The 19,636-nt window shown below is 54.7% G+C and overlaps 4 protein-coding genes across 4 annotated transcripts; 1 reads left to right on the forward strand and 3 right to left on the reverse strand.

Moving 5' to 3' along the window:
- Positions 1–1,226: 1,226 nt before the first annotated feature.
- On the forward strand, positions 1,227–4,234 carry POSPLADRAFT_1153086 (hypothetical protein; the record flags this gene model as incomplete). The annotated part of the gene is made up of 16 exons (XM_024486714.1): positions 1,227–1,415; positions 1,469–1,645; positions 1,694–1,916; positions 2,024–2,268; positions 2,333–2,382; positions 2,449–2,551; positions 2,600–2,675; positions 2,763–2,854; positions 2,919–3,192; positions 3,248–3,310; positions 3,374–3,428; positions 3,480–3,746; positions 3,787–3,853; positions 3,921–3,932; positions 3,989–4,103; positions 4,158–4,234. Coding segments are annotated over 16 exons (2,085 nt in total), but the record flags the coding sequence as incomplete, so codon positions are not given.
- A 1,068-nt stretch (positions 4,235–5,302) lies between these two features.
- On the reverse strand, positions 5,303–8,101 carry POSPLADRAFT_1153267 (hypothetical protein; the record flags this gene model as incomplete). The annotated part of the gene is made up of 8 exons (XM_024486729.1): positions 5,303–6,250; positions 6,273–6,833; positions 6,894–6,954; positions 7,020–7,049; positions 7,306–7,365; positions 7,515–7,622; positions 7,870–8,037; positions 8,076–8,101. 8 exons carry the CDS (start codon positions 8,099–8,101, stop codon positions 5,303–5,305), a joined length of 1,962 nt encoding a protein of 653 aa, XP_024335258.1.
- A 1,192-nt stretch (positions 8,102–9,293) lies between these two features.
- POSPLADRAFT_1049298 (hypothetical protein) lies at positions 9,294–13,826 on the reverse strand (the record flags this gene model as incomplete). Its single annotated transcript, XM_024479710.1, has 10 exons — positions 9,294–9,346; positions 9,612–11,525; positions 11,731–11,810; positions 12,038–12,083; positions 12,599–12,687; positions 12,870–12,977; positions 13,122–13,285; positions 13,344–13,453; positions 13,524–13,625; positions 13,742–13,826. The coding sequence occupies 10 exons, from the start codon at positions 13,824–13,826 to the stop codon at positions 9,294–9,296; spliced, it is 2,751 nt and encodes a 916-aa protein (XP_024335259.1).
- A 3,337-nt stretch (positions 13,827–17,163) lies between these two features.
- On the reverse strand, positions 17,164–19,554 carry POSPLADRAFT_1060281 (hypothetical protein; the record flags this gene model as incomplete). Its single annotated transcript, XM_024481245.1, has 2 exons — positions 17,164–18,903; positions 18,964–19,554. The coding sequence occupies 2 exons, from the start codon at positions 19,552–19,554 to the stop codon at positions 17,164–17,166; spliced, it is 2,331 nt and encodes a 776-aa protein (XP_024335260.1).
- Positions 19,555–19,636: the final 82 nt, after the last annotated feature.

The raw sequence follows: 19,636 nt of genomic DNA on the forward strand, positions 1-19,636 counted from the left end.
GAAATATGAAAGATCTTGAAGCGTTTTTTGTAGAGAAGGAAGAACGGATGAACCTCCCAGACGAGGACTTTCATGATTATTTGTTACGTATGGCAGTTCAAAGAAGGTACGTTCACGGCAACAACAGGAGAGGACAGCAGGACCGCTGACTCTAGCGCACACATTATCCTTCAGAAAACAACAAGGTACGCTCCAGATTTAAATGCACATGCGTGAATATGCCGTCAAATAAATCTGAAATATTCCAGAGCGTTACCAGCCGCAGCCCCAGACCGGAGGTCTTGAACCCGAAGCTCGTGCCATGACCTCTTCGATGAAGTTATCTGCTACCACTTCTTTTCCTCAAGCTTCCAAAAGTATAAGGTAACCTTCAATTTGCCTGTCACATGCTTCTGCCACTTCTTACTTGATTCTGCCACATATTACTTGATTATCCACAGTCAGAAGCGTAGTTCACCGCCGCCGATAGAGCCAAATGATGAAGCGCATATCTCGAAGAAGCGGAAAGTGAGCGGTGAACTGCACGCTTTCCCACGGATCGACGACATTGTCATCAATGACACCCCTGCTACCACTCGTAAACCGCAGGATGATCAGTGGTGAGTAATCCGCGCATAAAGGGTGACGCAGACATCCAGGGCTGATTGGTACTCATATCGATAAGGCAGAATTCAGACAATGCGATCACGGCGTCCATGAGACGTGTCATTGATCATTCATGCGGTACTCCCTTGCTCCCTTCCGCACCAGAATCCTGTGGACGAGGATCGCAACGGGCTGATCCTGACTTTCGCCGCGACGTTTCAAGTGCTGAGTTCCCACGTGAAGGGCCCAACGATTCTCGCAAGCAGATTGTTTCAGAGAAAGATAAGGTACTTAGCAGGGATCACGAGGGTTTCCACTTAAAGTTACGGGACAATTCCGTAACGCAGACCCACGGACCGCGCGTGACATCTCCCGGTTCATCAGACTCTTCTGGAGCTGTCCAGCAGCGCCACACTGTAGCCGACGTGAAATTCAAGACCACAGACAGCGGATGCAGCTCAAATCAATCTAAGCCTGCGAGAGATATCGCTGCGAAAAAACCATCAGACACTAGCTCTGTGACCACGCCAGCGAGCTCGACCAGGAACGGGGCCGTAGCTTCTAGTTCAGGCGCCAGGCCAACCAAATCCAGCGCGAACCCAGAGAAGCAGAAGCAGAAGCTGCCGCCGGCCAAGACAACAAAATCGAAGAAAAAGGTCAAAGAGCTCCTAACTCCTCTCGAATATGCCCGGCGGGTAATAGCAGAGACGGAAGAAAAGCGCGCACGGGGAATACGTCCCCGGTCCACATATCTACGGGGAAAGAAGATATTCTATTGCAGCAATGACCGCACATACGCCAGTGATACGACCAAGGGCAGAATGGACTTCGTGCGCCTTCCATTCCTCGGACCATAATCTGTGGGGAAATTAACTTTACACAGATCCTCAGACACGGTGGCACACTCGTACCAGTCTACGACCCAGATGAAGTCACACACATTTCCACAAACGCGCACAAGAACATTTTCCTCGAGAGAATGGGCATGAAGAGTCTGGATGAGATTCCGGACCGCATTCCCACAGTGACGTGGGATTGGGTAGTATCCGGTTTTGACCGCGTCTCACGAAGACAGTCAAGGCGAAAGTGGAAGACCAAAGCAACGAAGCCGCAAGCCACTGACGCCGACGCTGAATCCAAAAAACAAGAAGAGAGTGAGGATGAGAATGTCATGGATTATGTGATGTCGCATGCCGCGTTTGTGGAACGGCTTGATGCCGGGGCAGAGCCCTGGATGCTCAAAGCCATACAGAAGGGGCAGCAATCTAAGGCAAGCTCTAGTCATGTGGCCATTGGTCAGCGGGCGCAAAAGGGCTGTGCCTTGAACCACCGTTACGAAAGTGACGACTCGAGTGGCATCTCGTGCGTCGTTTAGTTTCACATGATACAGAAGAACCCTAACATTGAGCCGCCGATTGAAACAGGGACTTCACACCAGAATATGACGACCCGAAGACGTCAATAATATGCGACTTCACTGAGATCCTGCCCTCACCTCCATCTCCTCGAGGACCACCAAAAGTGCCACCGACGGGAGGCAACGGAACTGAACGTGGGCGCTCAGGAGAGGCCGGTGTGGCAACCCCGGAGAACGGTGCCGATGGGAATCGCATTCGCTCGTCCTCCAGCTACGACCCTCTGGCTGAGTTTTATGCTCAAGCGCGGGCAGACCGCGCTGCTGAAGTAGGTTTTTGACTCAATTAGCTTCTATTGAGGGTTCAACCGCTCTGACGGGTCGAATTTAAAGGGCTCCCATCCGTTGAATACGACCGACGAGGACGACTCGATTATGACCGCGTCGCCTGCAAGTAGCCGCGAGGCCCCGCGGAAGAGGGTGCGTGCTGGCTACCCTATCTCCTGAAGACCCTGCCCTGACGAGCCTGTCCCTATCTCCCAGGGGTTCTTATGCGATACCAAGGGTGGGGGCCTGCCCAACAACTGTCCCAATCAAGATGTAGTCGATAAGGTGAGTGCCACTTCTACAGTCTGTAGCATCGTGCTGAACATGCATCAGCTTCAGGAGTTGAAGGCGTTGCACAAGCTCAAACCGTCGGAGGAAGACAAATGGCGTGTATTCGCATATACAAAAGGTGCGCTCATGGCCAATGTTGCCCGCTGGACTTTCTCACACCGAAGCTTGGTTTTCTCTACAACCGCCTATCCTTGCATGAATGTAGCTATTAAAGCTCTCCGCTTTCACCCCACGAGAATTCGTTCACATGCGGAGGCTGTAGCTCTCCCCGGAGTCGGGAACAAGACGGCACAGAAAGTAAGCATCTAAACACCAAGATTGACGATATGCGTCATACGTACCAACCTTACTCTGCTACTAGATTATGGAGATTATCGAAACAGGAAAACTGCGGCGTATTGAATATGAAAGGACAGAAGACGTTGCAGCAGTTCTCCTGTTTCAAGGCATATATGGTGTTGGTTCGTTCTGCATTCTTTCATCAATTCAACGCGAGATCGAGCAGGTCTTCACAGGTTCAAAGATCGCCCGGGAATGGTACACTCGTGGATGCAGAACACTTGACGATATTCGAACAAGGAAAGGTGGCATCCGCCTCAGCCAAGCACAGGAAATTGGTTTGAAGTATTATGAGGGTACGTTCTGGCTGAAACTGCGTTAGTCAAGATCACATACCGACGGTCACCTCAGAGATTAACTCGAGAATGCCGAGAGACGAAGCGGCAGACATTTATAATAAGATCAAGCCCATTGGTCTGTCTCTACTTGATGCCCAATTCCCCGAGACTCGATAAATCTTACTTCCTTCCTTCGTAGCCCTGAAGATTGACCCCAAGCTTTTCATCGAGATTATGGGGAGCTACAGAAGGTTGTAATTGATGAACCCAGAAACGCCCATTATCTGACATGCGCTTGATACCAGAGGCAAAGCTGACTGTGGAGACATCGATATTCTCATTACGCGGCCGACTGACGATGGGAGGACGCACCAAGGTCAGTCCAAATCTACGCCTTGGATTTTATCTCTTAGCGTTCTTGCAGGCGTGTTGCGACGACTCTTCAGAGAGCTCCATCGACAGGGGATCTTGACAGAGGATCTGAACATTCCTGGGTCGTTTGACGATCTCGAGCTCATTTACCGGGGGCTATGTAGGAGAGATGTCAACAGTTCTCGGCGACGGATCGGCAAGTTTTACAAGCCATGATAACGCAGTCATTCACTGATCCAGCTTGACTGACACAGACTTTCTGACGGTGCCATATAAATCGAGAGGCGCTGCTCTTCTGTATTACACCGTGAGTGTTTCACGGCGACAAGATCGTCAACTGATGCCTATTCTTAACTGGCTATTTTCACAATTAGGGAGACGATATTGTGAGTCTCGACATGTCAGCAGTATGTAGGATGATCGCTCATGCTGCTTTTCACAGTTCAACCGTTCTCTGCGCTTGAAGGCCAATAAGATGGGATATTCCTTGAATCAAAGGGGCCTATACGCTGGTGTCATACGAAACCCCAGTGACCGGAGAGAAAAGCTCGAGAATGGTCAGATTGTCAGTCGAATCGTCCTAGTCAATCAACTGACTTGGGTTGGACCAGGCATTATTATCGCTTCAGAAACTGAAGAAGAAATTCTCAGGATCCTTGGCAAGCAACTTGTTCTGTCGCTTTTGTGAGAAATGCTGATGACACCGTTTGGCGTAGGTGTCCCCTGGCAAGAGCCGCATGAACGCGTCAGAGACGTCTGAGTGGCGCTCTTCCTGCATGATAGCATAGTCTAGCGTCTCCGAAGTTCGGTTTAGCTCGGTTCAGGGGCCTCTTGCCCTGAACCGGACTGAACCTTAAGATCTCAAATGGTCGTACAAAAGACATTAGTTTTAAATTTCGTGATCATACTATGAGTATAATACATGACCAAACAAGGGACTCAGCATTTGAGAAGGATATGCAAGCTGCGACACTGTAATACTTATCGCATTCGCTGATTTCAGCTTATGTAAGCCTGCCTATAGGTGACGGCATTGCCCGACGGATGGCAGGGTACGCATCACGACGCTGCTCGGGGAGCAGCGCACGCTGGCCCTGTGGAAAGATTGAGACGTTGTCTGTTGGTGAGACTTATGGAAACTAGTATTTCAAACCTAACTATGTATTTTTTGTGAGCGTTGAGACTTGACTCCGGTTCACGGTTCGGACCGGTCCTTGATGCTCTGAACCGTGAACTGAACCTTTGGCCAAATCCATGGACCGAGCTTAACCGAACCTGAACCGCAGGTTCGGTTCAAGGTTCGGACGGTCCGAACCCGTTCTTGGACCGAACTTCGGAGACGCTAGCATAGTCAGTTCGGTGATCTATCTGCACTGTGTAACTTTGTGTTCGTTTCTCAAAGCTTCAGGCCTGAGGTTTATATACTACATGTATCATACTAATGAGTAGATTACATTCTTGTTATCCACTGAACCGCGCATCATCCTCGTTTGTACTTATGCTTGTGCTGAGAATCGTTCAAGAAGGCAGAATGCTGACACGGTACACGTGATGTGACGCGTCGCGCTTGTGGCAACTCGCGAACGATACAGGCTTCTAGCAACCATTATTCAGGCTTCTGTTCAGCTGCGAAACTAAAGTTCAACACATAGCCATTGATACAACGTCAATATGTCCAGTCACGATCTTAAGAAAGCGTACACATAAGACCTGCATGTGTTCCGCGTACATAGCAGGCGCGCAAAATCAGCAGTCCTCATTGATTTGATGCTAGGACGACCATATTAAATCCATCGATGCCGCAAGCCACCAGTTCCAAATGATCATGACGGGTTGTCAACATCCTACTGAGCATGAGCATTTGGCGCAAGCGATACCAGGGCACGATACATACCAATTGCAGCGCCCAGCTCGCCGTCGAGAGATGCTGCTTGTCACAGCCCGAGGGCGGCTTGCCTTGGATCCAGTCAAAATGCCGCAACTTCTGACCCAAATAATCTGAATCCGTCGGATCAATCGTCGCCGGAGCGTATATCTTCAACATCTGCAGCCCCATCACGCCTGCGTCTGGAACTTCTGTCTCCGTCTCGCGACGGTTCTCCACGAGACGCCGAAGCCCGTCCGTGACTATATCGGATGTGGAGTATATGGCGAGGGAGGTGAGGAAAGGGAAGAGCCATCCGCCATCTTCTTGTGCGTGAGAGAGAGCTTCTAGGACGTCATCCATAGAGAAATAATTGCGGTCTCGCGCGAAGGTGTGGATGATGCGTGCCGAGCGGAAGAATCGGAAAGGGCGCCATAGTTCAATTAGCTCGTCGATGTCCAGCCCGGCGATGTTGACCTCGAGGTATAGGGTGCGTAAAAGTGGAAAGCGTCTGGGCTGCTGCCAGAAGGCGTGGAAGGAGACTGTCTTGCCTTCATGTTCGAGGTTGTGAATGGTGAGGTCACATAAGTTCGGTGCGGTCACAACGGAAAGCATATCTCCGATGGTCTCGAAATTGGTGTCACAAAAGGTGAGTGTCTCCAGAGCGGGGAGACAAATCAGGGCCTCGTCGTTTTCTGTCAGCTCGTTTCTGACGCCTTCGATGTCGATTTTATCTAACATCAAATGTCGCAGGTCGCGGAGGGGTCCCAGCATCCGCATGAAATCCATGCTCTCATAGATCCAATTTCTCTCGCCGTCGCCGCTCTCCTTCCACGTGAGCTCGGGGAAAGCGCGCGGTCACCCTTCCCAGATCCATAGCAGACGGCAGGCCATCCAACACCATGCTGCGGAGATTTGGGGCGGAAAACCCCTTAGTGAAGTCAAATCTTTCTAGGTCCTCAGGCCAGACGAAATAACAGGAACAGCAGAGACACAAGTTTCTCAGAGCGTCTGCTGATCCAGTGAGGAGGGGCGCAAATGTATCTTCGAGTTCATCTGTTCCGTACACGTCCCATGTGATGTCGACTGATTTCCACTGCTGCATGTGTTGACGCAATATTTGCATCACGTCCTTGATGTAGACAAGGCCAGCCCCAGCCCCAGGGTAATGCCAATCCACGAAAATGTCGAGCTGTGATTGGCGTGACCGTTCCAGGAGTGTCGTGAGGACGGTCAGCGGGGGCGCACGGAGACGTGTGATGACTACCGTGCTCCACAGAGCCGACGTATTCAACGCAGTAGTACGCCATGTCCGCGACACAGACGCTGCGCGTAGTACGAAACGCATTCGCTCCAGATCATCCGAGTCTTGATAGCCTTCTTCAAGGATATAAGTCAGGATCTCCGTGGGGATGATATGGTCCTGAAGGTATTGGACATCATGCATGAGGAGCGTTGAAGGAACACAACACGAGGCACGAACTGTCAAAGTGATCGGGTCTGGAGAACACCCCGCCCCTTCGACAGTAGCTATCATGTCGAACCTGGGATCCCATTTGGGATCAAAATTAGTGTGTGCACTGCTGATCACTCCTGCCCAGTCACATACCGCGATATACCAAGTTCAGATTGCAGGACTCTGCAGGTTGTGGAGATAGTAAAAAAAAGCATACGCTAGCCCGTAGGAAAGAGGGGTATATCTCGTCGCTCGAGGCCCGTGGCAGTCTGCGCCCCCTGTGACTTTAATGGACTCTCAGGGACGGGCAGACACTGTACCGGCGCTGATTGTCAAATATATCACATGTTCGGGTCAATTGGTCCATTCGGTGCAGAATGGGTATCTCACAACATACATTTACGTTCCGCTTGAAGTATTTTAATACGCAATCACCCACATATTCACGTCAAGTGCGATCTCGAGTGCTATTTTCAATGCTTCAGGAGGTTTCGAAAAGCTACATTGTAGACATAATATTCGAAGCGATGAGATGTGCCCTTGTCAAAGTTTGTCTGCGGGCGAAGCGCCCGAGAGCACCGAAACTCACTCGGTCGGAGGAAGATGATGGCGGCATTAGTTACTCATCAGCCAAGGGCCACAGCTCACGGCCTCCGGCGGGCGCTTCGAGGCTCAAGGCTTTGAGTGCTAACTTCCATGGATGACGACTTGCCAAACCTGGCCGTTGTTTTCGCCCAAAAAACGGTCACTTCTTTGCTGTGAGAGTATTTGCATCACATCCATCAGATTGAATGTGAGTCGGCATCAGAGTATCGCACCAGGCGACTGTATAACATACCTGTACTGACTATATAATGATAGTGGACTTCTTATTTTCATCCTAAGAATCCCAATAATGTAGAACACTTGAAATGCCACGATGCCGGCGGCGACACTGTTTCTCGCAGCCTTGCACGCATACTAACAAATTCAATGAACGTCAATTTGGCTGTTTTCAACCCACATCTGGTCATCCACGTTTTTGCGACACCGTTTCCTATTCCAACGAGCCGCCGGAGTTATGTAGGTCACTAGCTGGCTGTGACGCATTCCAATCCACGCCTTGTTGAAGCACGCGTTCAGGAACGAGCTCGCAAGCTCGGGCGCGCGAGTAACCGGGGGCCGGAGGCCCCTATCGTAGTATAAAACGACCCCGCGCGATGTACGTACCGCACGCGATTGTCCCTTACGGGCATCGCTAGCTCGTGGACAAACGCGCTCGCCGCGCCGTCGCACCGGTTGTTCCAACACGCCTCTCAGGCACCGTATGCTTCGTGGAAGTGTTTCGTGTTGTTCACTGCTAGCAATACAGACACAAGCAGAGTTGGGAACAAGGCACAGGGAGACTGAGGGAAGGCGGAGGATGCGCACACGGAATGTGCAGAGTATATGGTGCGGGACATAATGCTTCGGACAATGCCGACCATGACGCCGGACTGATATGTCCTAGAACGACGCACAATCAGTTTGCCTCGAACGTTCGTAGCAGATTGGAATGCCAGTGCTTACATCGCTCGCGGCCTCCTCTGCACCTTGAGACCCGTGGTCCTGTGCATAGCTCAAGTAGTCATCGATGAACCTTTGGATGCCGCTTAGAGGATTGCGGTCGAACGTCATCAAACACAATCACCGTTCTCTTTTTCTCTTGTTATATCTGTCTCTTCTATTCTTAAAAAACGAGGAAAATCAGGTACAACTGTTTTCTACCTTTGATTCTAAAGCTTGCGAAGACGGCGTCGACAACGCGACGAAGCGGCTATTATAGGTCGATCGGCGGTGCCGTTGTCGCCCTCCTAGTCCCGAGAGTGGCAGGACGCGGATTGAAATATGACGCCTCGGAAGCGATACTCCTGTGAGTCTGGGACATAGCTAGTCGCGGACTCAAGCCAGAGATGTTGAGTCTAGCTTGCTTGTGCCCAGGGCGGGGCTTCGCCTCGATTCGGAAGTAGGTATTCTATATTTGGGTTGTTCTAAGATTGATCGGGCTTTCTCCCTTGCCTCTTATGACGTCACCCGTGTCGCGACCTCCTTGTACTCTTATAAACTGGCGACGACGTCGATAAATGCAGTTTCCCCTCTTCCCTTTGAACCACGACCTTCTTCCCGCCTTGGTACGGACAAGCGACCCGTGTGTTGCACGTATTAGGTGAGGTTTTCATTTGTTCGTGGTTGTCTTTACACTACACGTTCGATTCGAGTATCACACGAGTTAGATATCCGAACATTATCGTGGGACAGGGCTGAATTCGGTTCGCGTAGTTGTATTGCCGCGCATACACGCATACAGTCTGATCATATGGCTCTCTTCGGTATTTGTTCTAACTAGCTACAGTTTCATCAAATGCTCGCCGATCATCTTCGGACGACACTGCATACAGCAAGACGGCACTAGCGAAAATGAAACCGCTTGCGTGTCTGCCGCAGCACGTACCAGCACTCGCCTATATACAGCATGTGAAGGATACTATTGCCCTATCAAGCAAGGGTCAATAAATACAACTTGCATCACGGCAACAGGTGAGAGTCAATGGAGAGACGGAGAATGAAACAAACAAATATGGACCATGACTGCGATGACCAAAGCGAGACTAAACAAGACAGAAAGCAAAACGGACTGAATATAATACACAAACGCAAACGTCAAACACGGAACAGCTACTGCGATCGCTTGAGTGCTCCACGCCCATTCTCCTGTAGCCAACTAACCAGTATCATCGGAGATGATGTTACCAATGCTCAGCGGATTCTTCTTCCCATGGCCACTGCGCTCCCCTGAACCCGGAGGCGTAGTGGTTTGCCCGACGCGCAATGGTGCCAGCTGGACACGCTGCATATCTCGTCCACTCGAGCCGGCATTGCCCCCTCCAGTGTACGGTGCGTACGGATCATTCTGCATCATCACGCCCGAACCGCCCACTCCCCATGTGTTCGCGTTCGCGCCCTGAGAATATCCCCAAGCAGGCTCTGCCGACCCCGCGCCGCCCGCAGAGCTTGGGCCAGCGCTCGGCGGGCCCGCACCACCAGCGCTGACCGGGCTGCTCATGCTCGCGCTCCCACCGCTCGTGCCAGGCGCAGGAGGGTATGAGCTGTAGCCTTGCGTCGGATGTGGTGGTGTGCTCAGTTGATAGTGCCCGCGGCCCTGGCTCGGCGCGGGCGCTTGGCTCTGTGGCTGGCTCGGCGCGTGCGCGTACTGCGAGGTGTAGCCCTGCTGGGGTGGTGGCGGCGCATAGTGTTGCTGCGAGGCGGAGTGTGTTGCCGGGCCGGGAGCAGGAGCAGGAGGGGCTGATGCATAGGGCGTGCCAGGGTATGCTCGCGAGCCTGAGCTGGACACATGCGCGCTCGCGCCTTGGGATCGGTTGTCGCCAGTGCTACCTGCCGTCGAAGGTGGAGCATAGTCGTACTGCATAGGTGCAGGCGCGCTGGGCGGTGACGGAGGTCCTGGCTGAGGCGGATATCCCGGGTGATAAGAGTGATGGACATGGTGCCCGGGCGGCGGGGGTGGAGGTGCGTGGTGTTGCTGGTGTTGCGGTTGGTGGTGCTGGGGTGGATGCTCATAGTAGTATCCTTGTGGGGCAGGCGGGGCATACGCGGGATACTCTCCGTACCTCGGGGGAGGATGAGGCGGTGCATGGTGCGGCGGCGGGTGGTGAGGGTAGTGATGCGGATACGACTCGTACCAGCCGGATTGCGCTGGCGCAGGCGTGGGAGGGTATGCGTATGCCGACGGCGGAGGGTGTTGGTGCAGCGGAGGAGGGGCGCTGTGGCTGTAATGATGCGGCGGTGGCGCGGCGGGGTAGTGGTGTCCAGGAGGCGGTGCATGGTGGCCATGCGGCTCGTAATGGTACGGCGGTACACCTGCAGGCGCAGAAGCGGGCACGGGCACAGGGGCAGGCGCAGGCGCTACTGAATGTGGAGGAGCCGCAGCGTACCGATGCTCGTATGAGGACGAGGGACCCGAGGTAGGAGCTGGTGGGTAGTGATGGTCCGCAGCAGATGTCGCTGGCGGTGGTGCCTGCACAGTCGACGGCGGCGGCGGCGGATTCAGCGCAGGATCGATCGCACCCCAACCGGGAGCTCCACTCACGCTCGCACTTGACGGGCCCGCACTGACGGGGCTCGCAGCAGGACCGTTGGAGAGCCGCTCTGGCGCAGCTGCGGTCGTGTTGACCAAGATGCCCCCGTCATCGCCTCGCGCACGCTTGAGACCACGGTCACTCGCACTGTGCCTCCTCCCTGGGGCTGCACTACCACCGGTCATGTGTTCTCCCGCAGTTTCCCTTCGTACGGCCAATCTCCGGGGCTCCTCGCGCGGGCTTTCTCTATCGCTGTCGGCGCCGCGCCCTCGATCATACTCTTGATCGCTGTCCTTGTCCCTGCGAGCATCACTGTCGGGTCCCCGTCTGTCATCTCGGTCCCGCTCCCTGTCGTCCTCGGGGTCTGGGTCGTCAAGACGGACAGGGACAGGGCCAAAGGCTCCAGAGGGTGGGGGCTGCCCCACCAAAGGAATAGGTATGGGGGTCTCGCTGAGACCCTGCATTGGTCTCTTGCGGACCCGAATGTCTTTCCTAATGCGAATTTTGATGCCTTGGTCAGCAAGGGAGCACGACAGCGGAGTGGATTCTGTTATCAGTGAACGTAGATCAGCAACCAAGTTGAAAGCGGATGCGATATATATGAAGTAGCAATCGACAAGAAGAGGGCTCATGGCCCAGAACCCCACGCAGCCAGGGCTGCCGTGACGCCTGCCGTATGAAGACGCGGGGAGGTCGATTGTGGTGTGAAGAATCTACGTTCGTCGATGGAAGAACTGTATGCAAAGGCTCACCTTCCATTCCCGGGAATTTCTTCGCCGTGTACACATAAAACGGCGCCGAGAATATCGACTTGCAGTGGTATACACTCGAACTGTACATGGAAGGAAGAAATTCGTTAGCCTATGCCTTCTCGAACCGGCAACTAGGCGTAGATCAAGTCGAAGATGTAAACAGAGATGCCGCGAACGGCGCCTTGTCTACTGCCTGAGTTATTTTCCTGTCGCCAGATCCTCGGGCACGCAAGTGGAAGCGCGCGAAAGGGTGGCATATTACATATGGCTGGGCAACACGGGATCCTGCGGCAGAGATATAACGAACTCTATCCGCCGGGGGCCCATTGCACCGATACCATCACCATGCACGCCTCCAAGCCATCAGTGCCCGTCTGCACAACCACCGAATGCTGCAAAATGGGAGACAAAGACCCTACGTTGACGGACGGTAAAGACTCGCGAGGCGCACGAAGGTGAGTCCAGCATGTACTGCACAACCATTTGGTAGCCGAACACAAAACTTTGTCCACATTCATCCACACTCGTCGACACGGTCATCAGAGAATATGCCGACAGACAGACGTTTCCCCGACAGAATAGCCCACGCGAGGCTGCAGCAAGCTACAGCGGCTCTCGCCCCACCGACAGCGGGGCGATCAGCGGATTGAGCACCGCCACCATGCGCTCCCGCACCCTCAACAGTACACGATCATGGGATAGCGCGCTAGGATGCCACCAGGCCGGCAACTCCCGCACAAGCCAACGCCCGGCACCAAAACTTAGGAGGTAGGCAATAGCCTGGGTACGTTGCCCCGCACCACCACCTCCTATTCCACGCGTAGTGGAGCGCACCGTTGCCCCTAACATCACGCCAGCCAACCCTGACCCGAAGGCCGCATCGCGTGTCCGAACGCTCGCGGGGTGATCGCCCGCGCCAAACTGCCGGGCCCACGACGTCCATCGACCGGGAACCACCTAGAGCCGCGGGCTGAGCCCAGGGTAGCCCGTGTGCGAGCGCACGCCGCCGCGGCCTCGGGTCCACGGCATCAAGAAACGGCGGATGCGTGGAACGCGGCGCCGAGTAGGCATCTTGGAACGGCTGACGACAACAGATCAACACCATTGCGCATCAACGTCCCATCCCCCGCGGTCGGGACCGGACGTGAGCAGACCGCCAAACTAGCGGACTGTAATTGCCTCGCAGCGACGCAGGCCACGAGCGCCGTCCTGTGTTTCCGTGGAACGCAGCTAATGCTTCGATCGTACTCTATATTTCATGCAGATTTCCGTTTTCCTTCAACACACACGGCCCACACACGTACATTGCGGATACACCCAGTCGAGAATCATGGCTCATGTCATGCAGAATCCCGGAAAAAGAAGCATAAGAGATGCAAAATATCACTCACCCAACGACCTCGTATAAGCTCAGCTTCAGTCGATAGCTGCCCTCCGTGCGCACGCTCAGATCGGGGAAGACAAAGAACCCCGCATCTGACCCGCCTGCCTCGGCGTCTTTCAAGTGGTACAGTGATGAAACCACGGAGCCTGTTGTACAGCGCGTCTTCCCATCCTGCAGGGGGACTGCGTGAGTCTGGTGCGACTGTGGCTTCCGAGAAAAACACACGCACCTTCAGCCAGTGCAGCTCAACGTCCTCATCGGGTTTCGCCAGGCTCGCGAACATGAAATAATACGGATTTTGCAAGAAGCTCTGTGAAGCGGAAGATGTAGGGGTCCCGTCTACAATTGATGCCACATAAAGTTTCGTCATGAGTATCATCCACACTTGCTGACCAGACAACGCGCTTACCAGGAGAACTCGCACGCGAATCGGCTGTAAGAGGCCGCCGGTGCGACGGGTCGATCACACGCAGTTGCACGATGGGTGGTGGGTCTATTGGCCGGCGATCGGCTGCAAGAAACAAAGATGATGCACATGAGTAAGATGAGTAGACTCAGGCATTAGAAATGATGGAATGTGGGCAAAGTTGTGTATGTGCCTGGGGGAAGGCTACGAAAGGAATGGACCTTTACCGCCTACACCGCACATTCGCGCCTGCTTGGGTTCTTGGCGTACTGTCAGCTCATATTCTCTGCGGTTTCGTCGCGCCATCGTGTCGTACGTCGAGGTTCCGGAGGTCGTTACCGAGGAGAGGGCGAAGAGAGAAGAGGGCACGGTCAGCGCTTGGGATGGTCGACGGGTGAAGGATAACGAGCGGCCCTCGAATGACCCTCCTCGCAAGTCCTTGTGAACAAAATGACACTTACAGTCTGTCTCTGTCGTACTGCGAATGCAGCGGCAACTGCGCATGCACAAAGTGCTGCTCGTCGTCCATCCTTTCGTAAGGGCCGTCCTCAGTTCTCCGCGTTCTCCTGCGTGTGTTGTCGTTCACTAGTAGTCAAGCGTCTGCAGCCAGAGACCGGGATATAGCACGAAACAAGCAGCGATAGCGTCGGAGGAGAGATTGTTTGTGGGGGGTTACATAAAGCAGCCACATTCGCGCCTGGCCGTGTCGTGTTCCCACCCCTGGGCGCAGGCGGCCAATGACGGGCAGCGCTGCGATCGGAGAGCCAGGGCCGGCTCTCCCCGATAAAGGCACGGATCAGCTTCCGCGTCCTAACTAAGTAGTGCGTCCTAATAAGTACTGCGTCGTTCGCAAATACTTACGACCAACAACATTCGAGTCGGTGCGCGGGGAGTTAGCATTGACAACCTCACTGACAGTTGATGGTCCCCAGGGCACACACATTTCAACTAACTGTAGTTGCATTAGTGATCAACGTCATGGTTTTTTAACCTCAAGCTCATAATGAACCGCTCCCCCGCACCCCAGCCGGGTATGAAACCTTCGCTCTTGAGAGCGACACTCTTGAGTAGGCTACGGCCTGAGCTGTCCTCGGCGCTTCTTTCTCCGTCGCCCTTTGACTTTGACCGACACCAGATCTACGTATTCGAGTTCCTAAAGGGATCTATACTTGCGCCCCAGACAGCACAGCGTTGCCAATCGAGTAGTCTCAGCTCCGTCTAGGCATCGTGGCGCGCGACGTCTGCAAACTCGTGTGCGTGTTACGTCACATTCGCATTCTCCCGCCGTTTCAGCATCTTGGCACCTGGCAAACTTTTACATCACAGCTGCGCGCCCCGGCGTTACCGCTATGCCTGGCGATCTGAATGGGACTGCCCCTGCCTCGTCATGAGCCGCAGCTGCAATGCGCGCCTTGTCCTGTCAACAAGGGCCGAGACCTCTCGGCCGTATGCTCCAAGGTTCGGGTGTATGCTCCAAGGTTTGGACACACCAGCACCCATGCTCCGAGCGGCCCTCTGCCGCTGTATGATCTCCAATTCATGTGTAGGACTCTGATCCTGATCCGGACAAACTTGGGCACTCCAATCCTTGATCTCCTCCAGACGAATTTAGGCTCTGGCTCAATATGTGATTCGGAGGTGCATGAGATATCTGGACACCGTTTTGGACATTGTTGATCGGAGGGCACCGATTGGTTGATCAGCCCCACTTCATTTGGTAAGTGGTAAATAACACACTTCGAAGTGTACTATGGTTTACCAGTGAATGGCCCTCCCTCTGGATGGCCAGATTTGTAATGGCGCAACAACAAGGCACTCTACCACCCTCGAAATTATGTGGTCGCCTATGTTTTCATATGCCTGCTCTCACCTTCAACTTGTGCCAGAGCAAGCAGGTGAGTTGTTGAGTAGTCCCTTCTTTCGAGGGATATGATGGCGATGTCACGCCCGAGAGCACGATGGTTACTACGGATGCGAGCGGAGTCCGAAGATGGACCTGTCGATCGTCTTGAAGCCACCACCGCTGAGCATGGGTTCAAGCCCCGGCCCTGTGTGCCGCGCTGACTTTGCAATCGGCACCGGCGTCACATTGATGTGACGAAGTGTTACCTGGCCATCAAGAGGTGGGTCCGTCTACTGGTAAACCATAGTATTCGATGAGATATCCGCCTATGGCCAAAAGTTGAAAACCACTGCTGTACAAGTCGATCAAGTTCTGAGGCACCATGATCAGAGTTTGCGGGTGCGCACAATTAGGTATTGCATTTCTTCGATCTCTCGCACGGCCTCATGTTCTTCGTCTTCTCTCATTGTCATTCGCCCGCTCTTCCAGGGTGCAGATCTGACCTGTCTCTAGTACTGTCCCCGGCCGTTCTATGTCACCGGAGCCGTGGTCATCAGCAACGTCCGTCCGCTATAGAAGCTGTGTGTCGAGAAATATGGCGTAGGCCACACTCACAGCTAGAACATCTAGAACCGGCGCATTACCGCCTTTCGTGCACATGGGAACACATTGCGACTTGCTGCCTGTGCGCCCTACAACCCGTGATATGTTGTTCCACTGCCAGTTGTCGCCGGCGTTCTGGTGCAAGAATAAGATGTAGCGTGAACACTCGTGGCCAGCCGAAAACAGACACCGTGATCGGGGTATCCGAGATTGGAGATCAGACCACTATTACGAGTGCTGTATATTTCGATATGACATCAACGAAGCTGTCTGCTATTGACATGATCTCGACGCCGCCATCGCTCGTTGCTGACCACGCTTGCCCCCACCCCGAATCTTGGCGCTCGGTGTTTGACGGATTTGTGCACGGTGCCAGAGAAAGGCACGGGCTGAGGCCAGACCGACGCTAGTCCAGTGCGCTGCTGTTCTGTGGCAACACCCGCTCTCGGAGCCCGCAGTCTCCGAGCGGACATGAACACCCCGCAGATCGCAGAATCCGTGAAAGAATCTGTCGAGTGCGGTGCACCCTTATTACACTGAAGGCAATCCCACAGCCGCAAACGTAACGCCGCGCCGTTTACGTTCGATTGTCCCCGGTGTGGCGGTACCGCGCGTCCGATGTCAGGAAATATACTGGCCAAACTCGGTATCGGCACACGTCACGACAGTACTGCACCCGATCCCCCACACGATCGCACGCGCACGCGACGGCACGGAGCTGTTCTTCGCGAAGCGCGAAGGCAACGGTCCCCCCGGGAGAACCGCATCAATGCTGCCTCCTCGCACGCTCTGGTGATTCGACCTTGAAGGAGCGCCGGTCCAGGCCCTGGCAGCCTTCTGGCTCTCACAACGGCGTTAGCACGCTACGAGGACATCGACCCGTCGAGGCCGGAATTTAGCGCTAGCTCAAGATGCTTTGGGCCTCTTTGAATTACTTGTACCATGTTCGCCGTTGACACTGGCGCCCCACGCCACTGCGCATGGCCGACGCGTCGAAGGCGTGTCGTCAGGATCGCGCTTTACGTCCCATTTCAAAAACTAGCCTGTTTAACTGACACTGCCTCTGCCACATTGCTTTCTGATGAATAGATGTCAAGTCATGCCTCGATGCGCGCTGAACTTGTAACAACTGAACGCGTCATGGCGTCGATAAGTGAATATAAACACTCGGGAGCATCATTCCAGCGATATCGATTGTCAGTTCTTAGTCCCGCCACAGAAGTCAGTAGCAAATTTCGTTAGCAGCTGGGTCACCCGCTTGATACTCGCGGCATCCACCGACTCGTTCGCCGAGTGCATGCCCCGACCCTGCGCCCCAAACAGCACGACAGGTATCCCTGCGTCTGCCAAGAGCGCGCTATCCGCCCAGTACGGGGCACCGGTAATTCTGGGGGGCACACCGAGGACCGCTTCCGCGTGCTTGCTGAAGAGGCGCACGAACGCATGATCCGCGTCGACCTCGTAGGGCGAGCGCGACTCGCCTATGCGCAACGCGTACTGAAAGTCCGGTACGTCTCTCGTTATGCCGTCGAGGATCACTCGTAATTGCTGTTCCACCGTCACAGGCGTCTCTCCAGGCACCGTCCTGCGCTCAACGGAGACAGTGCATAGTGCTGGGTAAGATGATATCTCTTCTCCGCCCTTGATCAGACCGGCGTGCACAGTTCCCGTGCCAAGTAGCGAGTGGCTGACTGCACACGTCAGTTGGCTTTTCATTAGTGCATCGCCGTAGCGCTCCAGCGCAACGAGGAAGTGTCCCGCCTTCGCGATGGCATCTACACCCAGGTCAGGACGGGACCCGTGCCCCGCTTTCCCGATGATGTCAACTTTAGCCCAGACAAAGCCCTTGTGCGCGAGCATAAGAGCCTCGTCGGTGGGTTCGCTGACAACTGCACCGTCCGCCCGCCAGCCGGCCGCCAACACCTCCTGTGTGCCCAAGCTCAAGTTCTCCTCGTCTGCAACAAGGGCTAGAACGATATCTCCTTTCAGATCATGCGTCTCGCGTGCACGATAGGCAGCCACCAGTGATGCAGCAACGCCCGCTTTCATGTCGAAGGCGCCGCGCCCATGCACAGCACCGTCGATGATCTCACCACTCAACGGATCACCGTTGTATCCAGCCAGCGTCACCGTGTCCACATGCCCGTTGAACATCAACGTCCGTCCTGCGCCACTTCCCTTTGCGACGCCGATGATACTGGGCCGGCCGGGGCGCGCCTCGAGGCGGTGCACCGCAAAGCCGTGGTGCGCCAGCCATGCGTGGAGGTAGTCAGCGATACGAGCCTCTCCCGCACCCGCGTCTTTGCTGAGGTCAGGGTTCGACGAGTCGATGCGCGTCAGGATCTGTGTGAGCACGACGGGGTCCGTCGTGGTCGCGTCGAGCGGTGGTACATATTCTCGCGGGCCCTCGGTCGCGAGTAGGAGGACAACGCTGTCCGGACGGAGAGCCCCAGGCCGCAGGGATGCAAAGCGACGGAGTGCTGCGAGGGGCGCAGCCCCGCACGGTCCTGCGTCGATACCAACCCGTTGGAGGTCCTTCACGGCCTGATGCGCCTCAATGTCCGCGACTGACGTGGCGAAATCGCCGCCCCCGCGCAGCAACGGCCACGCGAGCGGCGACACGGTGCCGCAGCACAAGCCGGTCATGATAGTCGGGCTTGTCAAGGTCCCGCCTGGCACAGAGGCGGTGACGGCGCTTGTCGAGGACGCCGACGCGTTCCTGAGCGCGGTTATGAGGCAGGCAGCGGTGTCGGGCTCTACAGTGATGATCTGAGTTTGGCTTGTGCGTCCGGTCCGCTTGAAGTGTGTGACGGCGGCCTGAGCTAGGGAGCCGACGCCGACAGGAACCATGACGATGTCAGCATCCTTTCCTCCTGTCAGCGTGTGTATTTGCTCGTCTATCTCCACGAACATGGTCGAGTATCCGTCTACAATCCACTGCACCACACAGCCCATAAGTTAACATCAGGATACAAATCGATTATGGTATATATGTACCTTCGGAATCTCTTCATAGCCCTCTAAAGCTGTATCCTGCACTAAGATACCATTCCTCACAGCATTCGCAGCTTCGTAAGCCTTGAGCACAGCGGCATCGTAATCGCCATCCACCTCTTCTACCAGTGCACCTTCGTCCGCAATAAGCGATACCACTGATGTCTCGAGCCCCTTTGGCACATAGACCTGGCACTTGACTCCTAGCAGGCTACTTATCCTGGCCAACGCGCGTCCATGATTCCCGTCCGTCGCGGTCAGCAGGGTGATCCCGCGATCCTTTGCCGCCCTTGACAGATCCGCGAGCGATCGTCCAACATGATTCAGCGGCAACCCTAGATGCCGTGTAATGACGCGGCATGCGGCCCACGACGCGCCCAGGATCTTGAAGGCAGGGAGTCCGAGGCGCACGGACTCGTTCTTCACAAGAACGTGTCCTACGCGCAGCTCGCGTGCGAGATCAGGGAGAGAGAGCAGATCTGTTGGTGTATAACCTTCAAGGGAGGTGTGGAACGCGGAGACGCTCGCGTCAGGACGCGCTGCCTGTGGCACAGTGTACTGCGACGCGAGAGGATTATGAAAAATGGCGGTCATAGCTCGTAATGTGCATAAGCAGAGATAAGTATTCTATGTCGCGCTTCTGATAACGCAGTTGCCCATTGCGGGTGATGACGCA

Source organism: Postia placenta (assembly GCF_002117355.1).
Source record: "Postia placenta MAD-698-R-SB12 unplaced genomic scaffold POSPLAscaffold_14, whole genome shotgun sequence".
In the NCBI taxonomy this organism is placed as follows: domain Eukaryota; kingdom Fungi; phylum Basidiomycota; class Agaricomycetes; order Polyporales; family Adustoporiaceae; genus Rhodonia; species Rhodonia placenta.